The sequence below is a fragment of the Protopterus annectens genome, chromosome 2.part0, assembly GCF_019279795.1.
Source record: "Protopterus annectens isolate FY-2018-M chromosome 2.part0, PAN1.0, whole genome shotgun sequence".
NCBI lineage: Eukaryota > Metazoa > Chordata > Ceratodontiformes > Protopteridae > Protopterus > Protopterus annectens.
This window is the reverse complement of record NC_056728.1, coordinates 330,759,755-330,780,256: the sequence shown is the minus strand read 5'-3', so window position 1 is coordinate 330,780,256 and position 20,502 is coordinate 330,759,755. Positions and strand designations below refer to the sequence as shown.

Below are 20,502 nucleotides of genomic sequence, written 5' to 3'. Positions count from 1 at the left end.
ACCAATGACATTAGACTGGTGAAGATAAGGGAGAAATGTGGTATGTATGCAGCAGGAGAGTTGTGTTATTGTAGCATTAAAAGTTAAAGATAGTTTTTTTGGTATTGTATAAAGATGTATCAAACTGAGCATGCATATCTCAGCTGTAAAAGCAAGTATGCGTGCATTAGTCTGTAGCACAAACCAAGAGTACAATATTAGACTTTAGTCAGAGGTTGTGGGTTCAAATATCACACTTTCCAAATATTACTGAATTCAACCCCCATGCAAGTATGGCAAGGTGCCAGGCCCAAATGATAATGAGTCCACGAAAATACACCAGCCAGCACTCTTAAAGGCTCTCTCCATAAAAAAAACAGAAACTGGGAAAAACAGTCCATAAAACTCTTGGTTTATTGTCACATCAGGTAGAAAATACACATCCAACCCCAAAAGGTATATAAAGCATACCGGTTACAGCTAACAGCCTTCATCAATGCTAATAACATCCATCAAACCTTCCCATATAAATACTAATGCCAATCAGCCTCTTATACAGAAAAATCAGTTGTACCTAATTGTTCACTGATTACAGAGTTTCTTAGAAAACACTGAACTTTACAAGAAACTTCCTTATAATAATAATAATAAAGAGTTTAAACTCAAATATTATTCCAGACCATAATAGTAATACATCTTTTATATCAGTCACCTCTTTTGATATTTCTGTTTTTAGATGGATACAAGATCTAACTTACACAAATGTTATTACAAAAAATAAAACATTTATTAGTTAGTAAAAATGTTCAGGCACCTAACCTGATTATCCACTTACCTCTCTTTTGACCACCACATTGCCACTGTGGTCAGAAAGTCCTTCTATGTGGCACATCTTCTTACTAAGGGTTTTGCATCCAGGAAAAAAAAGGTCATTGTCTTCCTCTACTCTTCCCTCATTAGGCCAGTCATCGAGTACAATGCCCCATTTGGCATGTACCTCACTAGACACCTGCAACAACTGAAGAGGCTACAAAAGTACCTCACAAAGAGGATCCTAGGCCTTAAACATTTGTCTTATATGGACAGACTCAAAGAACTCCAACTATTCTCTGTCTCACATCCCTGACTTAGAGACGATCTCTGCTTGACTTACAAAGCCATGTCTGACCCAGCTCTGTTAGAAATGCTACATCTAAAGAAATCCCAATCCCTCCACACCACACACTGCAGAGACCTCAACCTCATTACCACAATCAACAGAACATGCTGGAGGGACAGGTTCATAACCCAGAGACTGCCCATGCTATGGAATAGACTTCCATACATGTCAAGCAGAGCACCTCATTGGCTCTCTTCAAGAGAAATCTTGATGAGTGGATGGGAAATAGAAAAGTCACCCCAGGGATCACTCCAGTGGCTCTACTCGACAGAGGCACTAGGAACTAAGGACAGGTGGCACAATGCCAGGGTAATCCTGTGAGCTAGGGTTGTAAAGGCTCCAGGGCCATTAGCCTAGTACACACCTATGAACCTATGCACGTTCCTTATAACTACTTTATACTCCCTTATAACTCAAAAGGAAATGTATACAATAATGTTAATTCTTCAATATGTGTAATTAAAAAATTTAAAGTAAAAGTGCTGTACCAGCGGCAAACATTCCCTGCTGTAAATTGTAATATGTATAACTGGAACACACATATGTGCAATATATGCACATGTAAAGGAGCACTTGCTGCAATCTGTAGTATAGTGTGCATCTGTTAGGAGCTGGTAGTCTTAAAAGTAAAAGTTATTTGTTAAGGAGTGAAAGTCTTATGAGTAAAGGTTAAGATAATAGAGTCAAATAATTGTATTAATGCATTGTATGTCACATATGAAGTTACTAATGTTCTCTGTTTTTTTTTCTCTCTCTCCCCAGCCCTTATCTCTCTTTTTTATTTAATTTTATTTTTGTTTTATTTTTAATTTTTTTGTTTTATTTTATTACATATCATCAAAATGTGTCCATGTCATCAGTGTGTACCACATCATGACATGCTCCACAGCACAGCAGGGTAGGCCTGCCCAACTGAATCAGCCTGCCCCTACTCCATTGGCTATGGCACCTTTGCCCAGCATGTCTGGAAGCCAACCTGGCCACACCACTTCTGCTTCCCCTGTACTACCTACTCCCTGAGGTAGTCCTGCCCTGAAGAATAGTCCAGTGGTTCCCTCCGAGAGCAGTGGAAGAAGTGGAGAGTTTATCACCACACTGATTTGCTAGGTATGGTGCACAGGGTTGTGTGCTGCACTGTTGGTGCATGCCTACACTGGCTGGAGAGGCTGCTCTACCTCATTGTATGAAGTACCAAGCAAGAGGAGGAGATGCCAAGTGCTCCAGCCAGTGGCAGAGTGAGGTGACAGTGATGACAGTCCTGTGGGTGAGGACTCAATTCTCACTGTCACCCAGCTTGACAACCATGGATCCTGGATGTTCCCATCCACACTCCATCCACGGTGTCTACCAACCTCTTGTGTCCATCACCATCTCTGTCTCTAGTCTTGTTTGACTTGTCTGTCTGCAATTGCTTCCTCACCTACCCAACTTACCAGACACAGACACACCTACGGTCCTTCTCCAACATTCTTCTGTCTCAAAAACAAAGAAACAAAAAAAAAAAACACCTGTTACACACACAAAAAAAATCATCCCATACATAGCTCTTTATTTTGTATCCATCTTCTTGACACACTTGATTCAGTTCAATTGGCTATACAACATGATTTTATTGTGGTCACCCCTGTCTCTGGAAGTGACAATCCAAATTCAGCTAATATTCTGCATATATTTTTAGTTTTTACTGTTGAAGAAATGGATAGTTATGGTTCTTTCCTACATCCCTCCTGCACATTCCTGCATTGTTTTCCCTTTGTTCTTCCTCTGTTTGCTTCCCAACCATTGTCCTATCGTCCCCATTTCTTTCCTTTCATGCATTATTGCAGGATGGTGCACATCATGCACCAACATGCAGCAATGATAATGCAAAATTAGTTAAAAGTATTAGATACAGTTGTATTAAAACCTACTATCATCTGGCCCCAAAAAGGAAAGTATCACTGCATTAACTGCATTAGCATGTGCTCCCACAGAGTCAGTCAAGTAGCAGGTGGATTCCAGAGACTCAGTACTAACTGTCAGACTCCAGGTTTGCACAGAGGTGCACATCACACACTAACTGTGAGCGGTGGCAAACAGGTGCGGTTACCCCCATGCAATGGTGCTTAAAACTGCTGCAATGTACCAACACACAGCAACACATATGGTATAAACAATTCATGTCATTGCATTATCACTCTGTAATGAAAAGTATTTTAAAGTATGACATACACCTGTATTCAAACCCAGTACCATCTGGCCCCAAGAAAGAAATGTATCACTGCATTAACTGCATTAACTGCATTAACATGTGCTGTCATAGAGTCAGTTAAGTAGCAGGTGTGTTTCATAGATGCAATACTAACTGTCAGACTTTAGTAATAAGGCTCACTCTTGAATACTATTTACCTATGTGAAAACATGTATCTCACATGCATATGCATTTTACTAACTGTCGTGCAAATCCGCTGCTCACTGCACTATGGAAATGTATATATTATGCTGTATTCCTGCTCTTTATTGTCCATTTCCTTTGTATGACATAAAATTACACATGAAAACATTACAGACTGAGGGCCCTATCTAACTATATATCACATATTTAAAATACATCCATGTGTTGGAACACCCCAAGAACTAAAGCCCTGGGGTCTCTGTACTTTTTCCACACATATATCAACCACACTACAAACTAAAATATAAAATGTTGCATGGTATGCAATGCACATCAATTTGGTAACATGCAGAACTACAACTATTGACCCATATGCCTAAAAAGTCTTATCTGCAAGGCTAGTGCAGGAATCAGCATGGACCATATCTAAAGGGACATACGTGACCTTCAACACACTTGAACCTACCTGTTTTAGTTTTGTCAAGGGAAGATCTTGCTTATTGACCCTTGTGGACTTCTTGGATACTGACCTCAAAGACCTGGATGAGGGATAATAGGACATACCACCTATGTTGAGTTATCCAAGGCCTTTGACACTATCCCCCATTCATGTCTCATAATGAAGATCTTCTAGCTGGGAATTAGGCCATACAGTACTAGATGGATAGCCAACTAGCTCACTGACAGAACACACACACTCAAAGTTGGGGACTGCATCTGCACCATTAGCCCACTCACCAGTGGAATAACACAAAGATCTGTGCTGGTCCCTCAACTGTTTGGGAAATACTTCCATGAAGCACAGGCAACAGTAGATGGACTGTGGTTTACCAAGTTTTCAGATGACTGTTAACTGGACACGCTCATCTAGAGTCCCCCAGTAATGGTAACATGTTACAGTAGGGGCTGGCACAGACTGATGATTGGTGACAAACTCATGGACTGAACTTTAAGCATACAATGACTCTTTGTCACCTTTGTTAATGAAGTACCCCTGCTAATTATGATATACATAGCACCCCTGTAAGCTCAAATACAGTGTTGTGAGACTTGGGAACACATGTTGATAGCAATCTACAGTTTCATCACTATGTGCCCATAGCGGTGACACACACAATCTGCATTGTGCACATCATACATATGGACATCACATGCAAGACCAGGGTAGTCATACCTCTGCTGTTCTCTACCCTTATCCCAGCAATAATGGAGTACAATGCTCATATCTCTCGCTACATCACCCGACACCTGCAGCAACTGGAGAGAACACAGGCTTGTGCCAGGGAGACTCCCAGGCCTCCAGACATGACATACATGGAAAGACTGACATACCTGTCACTATACCTGGTATCATGCAGGCTGCTGAGAGGCATAACTCTCAACTGTACAGATATTTGCAGAATGTCCAGATTGTTCCCCTCATATTTTTGTCAGTTTCTCATAAAATTGAGGTTTTCTGGCAAATCAGTGAGGGTTAAATTCAGAAAATAATAAGACATTTGAGTTTCAGGCTTCGTACCCTTCAGAAAATTCATGCTAATTCAAGACTTGTTATTTTATCAATTTTCTAAGAACAATATTTAAAAAGTGTTCCTATTTTTGGGCCTTTGTACCTCCATTATTGATGGCTTTGTCCAGATTTCTTGCTCAAAGAAGTTGAGAGGTATGCTGAGAAGTGACCTATAGCTGTTCTGCCAAGCAGTGTCATACCTGCCCTTCTGGAAATGATGGGCATCTGAAATTCAAATGGGAAAACAATAATTTGTCCCAGGGTTCTCAACCTATCCTGTGACATAAACAGAATACACTAGGGAGACAGATATATCCCACAACAATTCACACTTCTCTGTAATAAGCTACCATTGTGTGTGAAGCAGTGCTTCTCAATGACCTTGTTCAAGCACAACCTTGACAACTGGTTGGGTGATTGTAAAGACACCTCTGGGCTGGCAGCTATGTCCATCATAGACAGGGCCAGTTGGTACTACTCACAAACATGCTCTGCTAAAAATGACCATCCAACTATACTCAATAAGTTTACTTGTGTTTTTACACAGCTAAGCTTCTAAACACCCTGGTGATATTAGTCTAGTATAAGCCTCTGAAGCAATGTGTCTATGCAGGCCTCCCAACCTGTTGTTTCCCACATGGCCTGCTGATGTCATCTACTAAAAGTTCACCTGTACTCCTGCATAAATCAGACTTGTGCCATGGCACTTGCATTAAGTACTGTGTTCTATAGTCCATGTACTTAGGTAGGATTTCTGTTCTCACTGCAGTCAACTTGGTGTGTGTGTATTTGGACAGCAGAGCAGAAGTGTGCATCCCACAGTTACTGCTCCAATGCCATGCAATGACAATATTTTGATAATTGCTCATGCCTACACATCCATTTCATACAGGCCTCCCAACCTCTTGTCTCCTACATGACCTGCTATCATCTACTATTAGTTCTCCTGTACTCCTGTATAAATTAGTCTTGTGCTGTGGCACGTGTATTAAGTACTGTGTTTTGTAGTCCATGTACTTAGATAAGTAGCAGTACTGTTCTCACTGCAGTCAAGTGTGTGTGTGTGTGTGTGTGTGTGTGTGTGTGTGTGTGTGTGTGTGTGTGTGTGTGTGTGTGTGTGTGTGTGTGTGTGTGTGCGTGTGTGTGTCTGTGTGTGAGCTGTTGCTTGACACTAGAGAGAGCATTTTACATCAGCATGTGGTACACTGTTATCTTCTCCTCAACAGACACTGCTGCTGTCATCAGCTATAAAGTGTTGTCTGACACATTCCAAGTCAGACTTGAGCTGTGGTGCTTGCATAAAGTACGGTGTTCTGTAGTCTGTGTACTTAGATAAGAGTAGGGGCTCTATTCTCACTGCAGTCAACTGGGTGTGTGTGTTAGCTGTTGCTTAATATTACAGAGACCATTTTACACCAGCATATGGGACACTGTTATCATCTTCTCAACAGACACAGCTGATGTCATCAGCTATATCACATTTTTGGATATGTAATACTTCCACCAGTGCAGGGTCAGAGACTGGCCTGAGGGCTAGGCAGAAGGCACCTCATCCTATACAATAAAATGTACAGTTTCATGGCTTTTAATCTATCCACATACATCATGGTATGGTATGCATGCCCTGTGTTATCTTGCTCAGAAAGCCTGTGGTCTCTCCAGCTGCTACATGTGTTTGGTGAAGTACATGTAAAAAAGGAGCATTCTACTTGATTAGTGCTATAATGAGGTTTGACTACAGTGCTATCATACAGTCCTATGATCACAATATGATAATGTGATGTATGATATGCACAACATAGGCTTTCAGTAGCAGTGTGGACACTCAGTGGTCAAAGCTCAGATTGCTAACTAAATGATTTCTTAGTGCTTGTTTCACTAGGTTTCTGTACAACAGGACTGTTGCCAATGCTGTGATTAACATGGAACTCCACTTTTCACATGGACAACATTACAAACACACATTTCTGCATTTATTTGTAGATTGAGTGCCTTTGTCACCATTCATTTGTGTGTGTTAGCACCTTCTGTATTACGATATCACCATTGGTGGACTCAATAATTGCACACAATATTCAAGAATCAGCAAACATGGTAAGGACATACACTTTAGTCTGAACTGTCAATAAATAGAGTTCAAACAGTGAAGGGCCAAGCACAGATCCCTGGGATATGCCAATGGTGGTAGCTCTACTGGTACAGGTAGAGTCACCAACTTTCACATGATGGCAGTGAGACAATTGTTTACTCATTGACTGACATAAGGTTTAATGCCCAACTTGGGGGTTTTCTTACTAATACCTGCATGTGTGATTGTGTCAAAACCCTAGGCCAGATCACAATAGGCAGTATGCACTGTCTTACCTTCATCTGGGCCTATCACACAGAGTCAATGTGCTGTGACAACATCACAGATCACCTATGGTGTGACCCAGCACATACATCTTCCTGATATGGTTGGATATACAGTTCAACATACCCTACACATGACCTATGTTCCTATACAAGAGTGTACATCGACATGCACCCATCTGAGTAGGGGGGGGCAGCACCTGATGTATACATATATAGAGACATCCTGACTCTCCTCGACTGTGAGGTACACCAATTTGTCATCGTGGACCTCTTGTACATGTACAATAGTAATATTCCAGGTGGATGCAGCAGACCTGTGTGAGTTGTTACAGCTATATCAGTTCCATCACATCTGATAGATGTCCACAAATAGGTCATTGAGGGCATGCATGATGACAACAGTATCATCTTGTGGTACTTTAACAGGTCAAGATATTTGACACAAAGCCACACTGAGGTATTCAATCAACACTGTCATATATGGCCATAAACAGCTAAATGGGTAGACCAGTGTATGACATAAGTGGCAACTCACTATATCGAAATGTGTGATGTGACGTATATCTCAGGTCCAGTGATCAGGTTGGTACATCAGGGGTGTCTGCTAGGCACTTTTCTTCCCATTATTTAAGTGATGGACATCACAGATGACATACACATTCTGTGTCCAAACAGCTGCCTGAAAGACTATAGCTTGTGGGCAATCATTGACTCCAGTTCTGACATTAGTATAATACAGACAGTATCAACACATACCAGAGACTGTTGCCACAGTCATGGCAACACCTGCATTGAAGAGACACTTAGAGGGTTTTGTTGAATGAGGAAACAGACACACCACCCAAGTATAATGTGGACATCACAGCTTATAAGCAGACCAGTAGGTATGTGACCTGTGTCCTGGGGTGGAGGGTAAGTGGTGCATTCACCAACAAGTGGTCACAGTGTTGACTACTCCCTTGAATGTAACATAAGTACTGGGTATGTGAAGGACATGCACATCAGAGGCCATAATAACTTCATCGTTCCAAGCCTTCATCACACCAATAACTGTGTACAATGCACCGTTCTTCATGTACTTTCCTACACATCTTCCAGTGATGTGTAACTGAAGTGTACCACCTTTTTCACAGTGCACTGTCACACAGCTTATTGGCCATACCTAGGTATTCTTTCTGTGGAATATACATGACTGCCTGATGGTGCAGAACACCAATCAAGTTGTTACACCAGATGCATGTGTGCTACCTGCTCTGCTTATGCATACACTACATGCATAGGTGTTTGACAATATTAGTGGCATGTATATAATTTGTGACATTGTGGATTGTGTCATAGATATATTCCAAGCACACATGGCAACTAGCCGGTACTGCTCATACTGTCACATACAGGTATAGTAGTGTCCCCCTAACACCTTCTGCAGATATTACAGTACCAGGACAGTGTACATGGTTACCCTCATGGAGTGTGGATGTATCATAATGGTTGTTAAGTGTATGTGTGCAGGTTCATCTGTTATCACTCCACATCACATATGTGATGTCAGAGGCATTGGACTACTGGTGGAATTATTCTGATATTCTCCATGATTGTGCTTGGTTCTTGTAATGTTTGTCATGATCCATTACCTGTGGACACCTTGCTAGAGACCTCTGCAGAGAGTACACTCATATTTAGATTTATCAGTTTGCACAGTTTTCCAGTATGCACCCTACCCCAATTGTATGTCAGATCCTTGATATAAGTCCTCTGCATTATTCATGTAAGGATGCCTATCTCTCACACACACACACACACACACACACACACACACACACACACACACACACACACACACACACACACACACACACACACACACACACACACACACTCTCTCCATTGTTATGTCACCTTGTGTGACAGTCACAGACAACACATTTTCACTGTACAGCTCTCACTGTACCATACAGATATGTGCTTGGTGTTAGTGCTAAAACCATCTTCCACTGACATACCCTCTTCAGCTGTTCATGAGGGACTTTTACCTGTACTCTTTCCTTCTGCTCATTCCTACAATTCATCTGCGTTTCCCTATTCAATACACACACTTCCCTTAAGTGATCATTTTGCATGGCAGTCCCATGTCCTGTTACAGATCATTAACACAGCTTCAGTACAGAATTCCAGAAATGGGCTTTCACAATATTCTACATTGTTAGGTACACTGCCCTGTACTGTGTTTGGGCCATATACTTCACATTCATAACTCTCAACTGTCCAGATGTCACCAGGATGTGCAGATGTTTTTCTTATCAAATATGTGGCTTTCTGCTATATCACTGGGATGATCTCTGGACTTATGTGACTCAATATTACATACATTTGTGTGCATACCACTCAACTGTCCTGATCTGTGCAGAATGTCCAGCTTTGTCTCATATTTGTAATCTTTCCATCATAATTTTTCCTAGCAATTAATTGGCATGTCATTGCAGAGTGCAGTCAGAAACTGATGACTGACATTTGAGTTTCAAACTTCATGCTTTTCAGAAAATTCATGCTAATGTATAACCATTCTATTTCCTAAGTTTGGAAGTGCAACATTAAACACATGTCCCTATTTCTGGCCCTTTGTCCCATCCCACCACTTTTCTCACTCTAAGAGGTTAAGACTGTTACATTCTAACACATTCTTATGTGACATCTATGTCAGATATGTCCTGTTACTGGCTATTTGTCCTCTCATTAAGTTGGCCTATGCACAGCTGTGTTGCAATAACAAAATGACAGCTATTTGTAAAGCCCTAGTGATCATTGTGGCATTCCGTGAAAATCCACACACTGTTGGTCCTCTGCCTTACACAGATTTGTTATCCACATTTGCTTAAAAGTTTTTATGGCCAGGAACACTGTTGAAATCCATGAAATCTAGCTTAAGTGTTCCGTGCTTCATTAATATGCATTGCTCACTGATGTGCCCTGTGTACTGTCATTCTAACACATAAACTCTGTGTAGGCTCTGCACAAAGCCTACATGTAGTTTATTGAATCCCCAGGAATGTGTATTTAGGTGTCTTTTATGATGGTTGTGTTAATTATCTACTATTAATTAGGTTTGACCTGTGATTGGATGGTACTTCAGCCTATGTGGCTGGGTGTTCTTTATTACGGTTCATTTTTCATTTGATTATCTGATAAGTCCTATTATGAATAAAGGATGAAAGCACTCTTCATCTCTTTCCTGCTGGTGACCTCAATTTTGTTACAACATTTATTTGTCAATTTCCAAGTTTCTGTTTCTATTCCTGTTGATCTCCATCTCCCAAATCCAGTCTCTGCTTCATTTCCAGTGTAGTATCAGTTCTTCTAGTCAGCTCATGTACTTGTTTCTGCCTCTCAAGCATTTTCTGTTAAAACACTGGAAAATGTTTCACTGGCACAGTCTCGCTGTGGTCTTTTATTACCAGAAGAAAAAAATATCCTTCTCTTTCATAGCTCACTTTTTGTTGGACAGACTTTTGTATTTTCTCCTTAACATGCTCTACATCAAAACTGATTTGATCCCTCCAGGAAAGAATATTCTGAAATATTCGGGTGCAGCAGCTTAAATCTCATGCCCGCTTCTCAATATTCCCTGATTAATGGAATAATTTTACTCATCTTCTGCCTGGTGTACAATGAGTAATCATTTTCCACAAACACTCTACTGTCTCCCACTTTTAGTACTTTGTCCTTCTGCCACAGGTTTTTTCAGAATCAACTCCTTCTGCTGGTAGGATTGCATCTTTACTATTAAAGGTCTAGGTTGCTTTCTCATGGCCAGATTTGGAGCATACTCATGATGTGCCCTTTCAATTAACCACTCCTGCAGTGGAATACCAGTCCAGTTGCCGATTTGTGCTTTCATAAAATTAATACAGTCTGTTTCTTCCTGCTTTTCTGCTTCAGCAGAAAATCTAAAGTTTTCCCTACATGCTCTTTCCTCTAATTCTAGTATGTTTTTGAAACATCTCTTCTTCAGCAGTCTCATATTCAACCAGCCTTTTCTTCAGTTTGACCTCTGATTTTTGCAGTTTTATCACCTTATCTGAATATTTGTTTAAAGCTTCATCCATTTTTTCAGCCTTTTGTTATTTGAGTTGATATACTCCTTCAGTGTTTCATTTATATTAATCTGCTCTGAGTACATTTGACTTATTCTTTCTCTGGATTACTGGTAGTCATGTCTTGCACCAAAGCTAGAGCGTGCACTGTTTTTTGCAGAGCAGCTGCATAATTTTTCCCAGTCAGTGCTTTTTCTCCACACCTGTTGTGATTGATTTTCTTTCAGGTTCTCCAAATTTCTTTTTTGCTGGCATCCAGGAAGTGCACTTATCATACTTCTTAACCATACTGAATTCCTCAGTATATACCAGTTTTGAGGGCAAAATAATGGGGTACCACAAATTCCTTAGTGGACCCTTCAATTTCTGAATTTCTGGGTGGGGGGGTCAAATATTTTTTTTTCTTAAGTTTAAGTTGTTGCCGACATCATCACATGCAGAGATGTGCGCAATGATGTCAGCTTCACAAGGCACACTGCCAGCCTGTCAAGATTCGTCTGAGGGTTGGGCTAAAGGCATTATTTTGAGTGTACTTTTTTGAACAGTTTTAGCTGTTTATTCTGCTTTAACTACAGTCTCCATCCTGAAAATTTTAGTGGAGTTTTGGAGGTTTATATTGCCTTCACTTGATAAATTGTTTTCTAACTGTTCAAATATGTACTTACAGTACGTGTGCCTTATTGCATATTTTCCTATATGTTTGTAAATGTAAACAGAAATAGCATGCTCCTTATTAATGTTACCAGACCAGTCGATCACATGGCACAGTTGTACAGGGTCGAGCTGAGCCATTAATCTGTTTCCTTTTGTTAATTAAAATAGTTTGATAGAGCAATGAATGGTCATTTAGTCAACATAATTAATAAGTGAATGGTCATGTGTTCAACATTATAATATTAATACATATAACTTCACATAATGAAGCCACAGTGAGCCTTATGTTTAGAAGTCCTGTGCTGTTTGAAGTGGTTGCCAATCTTTTCCGTCAGTCATCCCAGCTGTTGGATCAAATTTAGAAGGTTTTTCCTTTTAGTGATATTACATGCTGTACTAGCGCAATATAACTATTTATGTATTTTTCCATATCACTTGAAGTGCAGGTCATCTAATGTGTTGGTGTGAAATGGGTCATTCCTAAGGAGGTCTAACACGCACAATGCACATGCACCTTTCTGCCCCCCCCCCCAATTTTTTTAGTGTCCCTCCTAAAGTTGGATTTTTTTCTGTTTGTTTGAGAAAATGTGTTAGCTTACAGTCGTAGTCAGTCAGTATACTTACAGGCATTTTTTTCTGAAAATGCATGTCATTTAATACTCTTTTACTGTGAACATCCTTCGGAAAATTTTGCCGTATTTGGCCGTTATACAAATGTTGTTGTTTTTGCAATTTTGTTGTCAGTGCATTGATAAGACAGGACTGTGTATATGTGTGTGTTTACCTTTTGGGGGATATGCAGTGCAAAAGTGGGGCTGTGGCCCATAGATAGTGTTTTAATGATAGGAGGAAGGTCTACATAATCACCAAATTAGTGCTGATTTAAACTCAGGATCCGCAGATATTAAGGTAGCCACAAACTCTTTGAAGTCAGGTTTAGATTTTTGGACACATTTCTGCATTATAGCTATATGTGGTCATGGGTGCCCACAGGCAAGTGCAAGGGGGTGCACTTGCACCCCCCACAGCTTTTGTCTTACTTGCCAAGGGACTGTCACATTCACTTTTTAATTTAAAAAAGAATGATTTCAGTCACACACACCTGTCATCTCAAGTCTGTGTGTGCAAACATCCTGATATTCCTTTCTGCCCATGTGCAGAATTTTAAATATAAGAACATGTTTCATTGTGCGCGTATAACAGCAAGTAAGGTTTCCTTTTCTTTTATCTTGGACAGGATTCCTGTAGTTTATTTTGTAGCAGATCATGGCCATGCATTGCAGATCTATGCAGGCTGTAGAACCTGGTGTTAGGAGATCTGTAGGAGAACTGGCATACTGAGGGAGAGCCATAATCACAATCTTCAGGCAAGTGTTGAATCGAACAGTGTTACACTTCTTTGTGCTCATTACTTCAACTTTGTTTGTAAATTTCCCTTGAGTTTCCATTTATTGCTTTGTCTGTTGTGCATTTTAGGCACTCATGTATAATTGTTTCATTGTGTGTATAGTAAAGTTAACTGTAATGCATTGCATCACTTAAACTAAATGATTAGGACTGGAAGATATAGATATAGGTATAGATATGATATTATTGTTTAATCAAAACTGTCCAGATTTCAGTTACTCTGTGAATGTCTAATACGTTGTCAGGCAGACTAAGAATGTATTTGTAAATTCATACACATAGTGGCATAGAGGTTTGTGTTATTACTTTATATTCCATGTTTTTGTCATAGTTGGTTCTGGTTGTATTGCTGTCTGTGTCATGTCTGTATACCCCTCTTGCATGAGTATGGGTTTTTATCATGGTCTCTGTTTTCTCTCTAGTTTCTTATATCATCCGAAAGGCATGCTTATAGATGACTTGCTGATCTTCCAAATTGCTCCTTTAGCACTGTGTGTCAGTGTGTGTGTTTGTGTGTATTAACTTACAGATCACACTACAGAAGGATAAGGGCATATTTCCTAATACCTACTATTCCACTATTGTGTTGTTTAATATTAGTGTAGAAGCAGTTAATTTTATTTTTTTAAATAAAATTGTATTTTAGTTTAGCACAAGTTCAAATATTAATATAAATAAAACACTATTGTTCTTCTGTTTATTTTGTGTTTAATATTTTGTCCGTTCTTCAGTTTGTGTTTAAAAGTCAATATCCCACAATTCCACTGGAGTAGGCGGGGTTACATAATTATGTACACAAATGCTATGTTAAGCAGCATACAGATTTTTGGCCAGTTGTACCTATTTTTCATGGGCTTTCGTCCAGATTTTTTATGATTCCAGGTTGAGAGGTATGGCACTTACAAGCTAGTTACTGAAATTTACCCAAAAATACGATTTTACTGGCTCTCTTTTCTGAGTTTCTATTTTTACACTGGGAGAGCTGAAATTAAGCTGTTACTCAATGTGCATCCATCTTGGAAGTCTTATACATGCAGTATTTCTTGTCAATTTTGAAATTCAACAGTATTATCTGTAAGTTACCTGTATATGCAATTGGCAGTCACCTGCAAACTTCTTAATCTATGTTTCTTCAAACAGAAAGGAAAAAGAAAAAATAACAGAAATAGAACAGAACCCACATGGATCCATCTAAAGCTCCACTAGTAATGTATGCCTAAACTGAAAATATTCTTTAATTAAGAGAGATACTCTGCTACACAACATATGATGCATCATTTTATATTCGTGTTTTTCATGCTGTGAATAATTCAGCAGTTTGGTATGAAATTGAAAGCCATGGCCAAATTAGATGACCACAAGGAAATGTCAAGAGCAGGTCCATAGCTGTGCTTATACATTTACAGGCAGTATGCAAATTTGATCAGTTAGATGCAAAGTCCAAGATGTTATCACATCATGTATAGTTCGTAAAACTTCCCCTTGAAATGATTTCAGAGAATTATTTGTCAATGAGAATCATATTCTCTGAAAATTTAATTTATACCATGATATTACATAACAATTAGTAGGTAGGAGACTTGCTAGTCTACAAATTAACTGACAAGTACACAAAATTCTACTTGCAGGCACTTAATAATATGGCAATTCAAGAGTGGGAATTACTGTTTTTTTTTCTCCAAAACTTATCACCCCACCGCCAGTTCAGTTTGTTCAAGTACAGGTGTTCTTAGTTAAACTTTAAAAAGTTAAACTGGGCTCATACAAGGTTCTGAAACCCTAAGATGGTGCCAACTCCAGTTCTCCTTCAAGCAATAGACATTTGCCATATAGCATTTTAAGTGTGCTGAAGGATCTTAAAAGTCATTGTATAATATACATAAACATATGAATACCTGTCTCAGTTGCACATCACAAGTTATGCCATAATCTGCCACACTCACAACTTAATATCAAGTATAAATAGCATGAGTGAAGCATGGCTGTGCTGATGGATACTGTTTAGAAGCGTTTTGCCTTTGCGGAAGTTTGTCAAGACTATATAAACCATATAATTTAAAGAATTCTTGCAGCAGCTGTGTGCTCCATCCTGCCTTTGTACAGAGACACTGACTGAGCCAGTCACAAAATCGGTTAGGTAAGCACTATCCCTCAGAGGTTAGAAAAAGCAGTAGAACCTGTATGATTCAATAATTTAACCAAATACTTTCATGTAAGATCAGAGGAAGTAGAGGCAACCTGAACCTGCAAAACCTGTACATGCATTTGTTGGCTTTTTTGTTTGTTTGATTGTTTGCTTTTTTGTGCATGTGTGTGTGTGTTTTGTTGAGTAGGTTAGTCCAAGTGAGGTTGTCATTATACGTACTAGAGAAATTATAATGTAGTGATGAAAACAAAACTGGAGTGCCCCTAATTTGTTTTTTTATAAATGCTGAGGAGTCTTTTACATCCAAACAAGCTGCCACTGACTCAGGTAGATGGGATCTCAGTTTAACATTGCTAGGATTTGGGTTGTGCCTTGAAATGATCCATTAGAATCAGTGTTCTGTCCCCATTAACAAACTGATAATGAATAAATAAATAACTAGAAGGTCTCATCCAAAGGAAGAATATATATCTAGAGTGCGTTCATAATTTTTCTGCATTACAGGAGAACACAGAGTACTTCATGTTGGCAGCAGCATAGCAGACCTAAAGAATATCTTGACACAGGACTTAATATGAATAATCATACCTCACTTAGTCCATGCACACTAGTATGCAAACTTAAAATGTCTAATACCTTGGAATGTCATGACTCAAAACAGAAAAAAACCAAAAGTAACAGAAGGCCGAAAAACACTTTTTTCTTTTTTTTCCCCAAAAAGTAAGCCTCCACACCGATATATGTATATATATATATATATATATATATATATATATACACACACACACACACACACACACACATATATATATATATATATATATACTATATACTATGAGGTAGAAGGTGAGAGGAAAAAACATAACACTCACCTTTCCTCTCTTCCTTGACTCTAACATCAATTAAACCAACCTGGCAACTTTTCACTTATATCATGACTGCTGCATAATTGGAGGGTGACAAACAGTAAGGTTCCCCCTGTATTTAATTATCTGATTGGCATTCAGTGGTCTATACAAAATGAATTCTCAGTCCTGTTTTTTTTTTTTAAGAAATCATTTGATCTGATATAATTCATTGCATGATTTTCTGCTTGCATAGTACTGAATATATAAAATGTTATGGATACAATAAATTTCACAGCTTTTTGTTATTATTGTTTTCAAATAATTTCTTATCATGGTTTGTTACAACATTCAGGTACTACAGAACCACTTGAAGAATACAAACATTAATTTCCTTTTCATTTCTGTCAATTCATAATTACCACCCATCCCATGTAAGAAATATGTGCATCACCTCATATTCTCTCCTACATTAGACAGTTTTTACTGAAATGTGATTTTTGCAGGAAAAAACACATACTTGTTTAATGCAAAGAACATATGCAAATTTAATGGAAATGTATATTTCATGCTGTTGAATTTTACTTGTTTTTTATATTTCATAACAAAGTAAGCTGTTAATGCTACATTATCATAATGTTTGACAGTTATTTAGATGAAAGGTATAAAATAAATATTTCCTCCTAAAGTAAAATCAAATTGATATTTTTCACCCTTTTCGTATGTTGCAGCTTCCTGAATCAGGATTGTAAGGTGCAAAGAGACAGACAGAGAGAAATATTATCACTGTAAAATTTCAAAAATTTGAATGCATTTCAGTTGGTCCTTCTTTCAGCTATTGGACAAATGTTTTCAGATAGATACATGCAGCTTTGAGCACAACTGTACACATTTATTGTAATTAGGTATTTGCTCGATTGTCATTTCGGACATCTCTGATCTATACAAGGCATAATGTTTCATGAGAGATGCTCAAAGAAATATTCATTCAGGTATAAAGAGTTCTCATGGCTATAGCATTCCTTATACAGAAACCTAATATGTGATGCTTATAAATTGTGTTTCAGTATGCAAAAATAGTAATTATTTCAAACAAATATGAAATAGTATATCTAGATTGATTTAATGAATAAAATGATCTGTCTTGCCAGTTTTGATAAATCATTACAATTAGAAAAAATACAATATATTAGTTTGTCAGAGAGTGACAGATAAAGCTTCAATACATCAATAATACCATTTTTCAGTGCTGGAAAATCGATAACAAACCCCAGAGAGATTTTCAAATGTGAAGTGGGGTGGGGCTAAGGATTGAAATTTGATTCTCCATTATTTTATTTACTATAATTAAATAAAACTTAATGCCTTAAATCTGAATTTAATAATTACAGAGTACTTTTTATGTAAGCTGAAACATGATGTTTAAACTAAAATAGACCTAAAGCAGACCACATGTTATTATCAATCAACAATACAGTGGCAAAAAATTAAACAGGCTGAAAACTGTACTGCAGAGTAAATAGAGTATATTGTTATAACATAGCAGTTAGATTGCCAGTAGTTAAGAGTGCCATAAAATTAGATGATAAGATTCCAGAAGGCAGGCTATGAGGCATACTCTAACATGTAAACACAGTACTCAGTTGTAAGCCATTTTAAAAACAGCTACATTTGCGTAAAGAACACTACGTTAAGTAAGCTTTGTTAGTACATGCAAAACATTTTTCCTCATACCTGCAAGTACACTCTATTTTGCCACTTCTGTTTCCCATTGAAAGCTGCAATACCAGTCTGAAAAAGTGTGGAGCCCACTGGTAAAGCATTCACATCAAGCAGCAGAAATTTATCTGGATGGTTGTTATTTGGTAGGACAGACAAATCCATTGTTCCATGGGGCTTTTTGATCAAAGTATGAAATAAAGCTGCGTGTTGAGTGCTTGGCTGTTTAACAATTGATGAAGAAAACTTGATCCTTCTGGTGACTGACACCTTACCTCATAGATACTTGCTGTTAAAGAGGCACTGTAACATTTTCATGTAGAAGCTAAGTACAATATGATAAAAGACACTCCCTGCCCTGCTTGGTTTTAGTTATATGCTAATATTAGCCAAAACACACTAATCTACAGTGACACAAAAAATGCATCATCTAAAAATATATAAAGCCAGTGTTTCTTGTCTTACTTCCAGTATTTTGTATCATGTCATTTACGGGACAGTATTTCATAGCATCATGGTTGATCTTGCTGTTCACTGTTTCCAGAACTAGCTTGATGAAATAAAGTACATTTTTATGAAACATGGAATGGACTGCAATGCTATACAGTAGCCCTTAGCTTTCTGTAAATTTGTTTAATCCAAATGAAGATGTCTTCTGGTCTCATGACCTCTTTTGGGACTTTCTCTCACTGGGATCCATACAGTATCACTGTCTGATGAACTAGATTCAAATAATGGGTGTGCTGGATGTTTACTAGAACATGATGTTTGATACTAAGTTAAAAAGAAATGCATTCCTTTGTAACTTGTCTGTTACCTCGTATTCATAGCTAACATGAGCTTCGTATCTCTTAGATGCATGTAAAAGTGATGGAGCATGTCTCTTCATGTAGGAGTTTATGATGGATATACAAAAATGGTATCTGACTGAAGATACAGATCCCCTTGCTAATGTGGTGTGTTATTTTCCCCTAACCTGTGTTACTCAGTTATTGTACATGCTGCCTGATTTTCACTTCCTTACTGTCTAATTTACAGTGAAAACTCCCTCCTACATATTACATACACACTTGCAACCAACATCTGTCTCTTTCTCTTCAGCATATTTATTGGAAAGTTACTTTAGGTATCTGATTCTTTTTAAGTGAAAGCATTTCCTTCTATCTTTTAATATTTCTTCTTTGCACTTTATCATATACCTTCTTGTTTTTCTACATCTTTCATTTTGCCTCGAATTTTCTTATTTTGTACATTTATTTTCCACAGGTGTCAGCCAAAAGAACTCTACTGCTGCAAACAAAGAATTAATTAGTTTCTATCGTGTACTTTTCATTACCTTTTCTCTTCGAAAACATCTGCATTTAGGCTGTATAATCTTTCATTAATCATTATCCAGGTTTGGATAAAAGAGGTCCAATATTTGTGCCAGGCAGTCTAACATAATTGTCATATCAGTAAAATTATATATAGGTTTCTTCAGAGCATTCATCACCTTTCTTATATACTTTTAAAAATGCTTACAGAATATGACTTGTACTTCACAATTTCACACAGGTTCTCTCCCTCTATCTCTCTCTGGTGGTTAACTCAGCGACATCACATTTTTCTTTTTCTGCTGGTGTAAACTGCCATTTGTAGCCGAGCATATATTTACTGTTGTTCTCCTCATTGTACAACCACTTCATCTTTTTAAGATAAATCATGTCTTCTCTTTAATTACCACTGATAGTTCTTTTCCACATTTTGAAAGCTAGTTATCAGTTTTTCTTTTTTAATATATGTACACAGTTATAAAGGTTTCCACCAGAACCTAGCTCATATCCCCAAACCCTACTCTTTTTTATCAGTTTTATCTTCATTCCTGAATACCTAGACTGTCTGCAGGCAAATTTTGTCTTTCAGTATAACTGTAATGCATAGAAACCCTTTAACTGTGTGCACAGAGATCCCCCACTGAAGATCTTTCAGTTTGCAGAGTAAGGTTGGGTTACATAATTAAACTTTGTCTTCTGAATGTTTAGTGATTGTTTAATGGATTTATTTCTCTAGCATCTGCTTCTCACTAACCCAGTGATCTTTCAAGTCTCCTGTCTGGTATGATGTTAACACCTTTAATTTAATACTGAGGAAGAAGCTATTTTCATCTTCACTCTGTTTTATATCTACAATTGCACAATCATTGTATTAAGTATGATAAAATGTTATTATCACCTTCCCTGTCTTGTATCCATGCAGCTTTGAATGCTCTGTCCCACAGAGCTTGATA

The 20,502-nt window shown here is 38.1% G+C and overlaps 1 protein-coding gene across 1 annotated transcript in view; it reads right to left on the bottom strand.

Annotated features, from left to right (window-relative positions):
• Positions 1 to 18,488, bottom strand: part of MINAR2 (membrane integral NOTCH2 associated receptor 2) — a 181,697-nt gene extending 163,209 nt beyond the window's left edge. Inside the window, exon 1 of the mRNA XM_044061927.1 lies at positions 18,252 to 18,488. Coding sequence (XP_043917862.1) covers positions 18,252 to 18,401 — 150 coding nt within the window. The 5' untranslated portion in view covers positions 18,402 to 18,488. The remainder of the gene's footprint in view (positions 1 to 18,251) is intronic.
• Between the last annotated feature and the right edge of the window lie 2,014 nt (positions 18,489 to 20,502).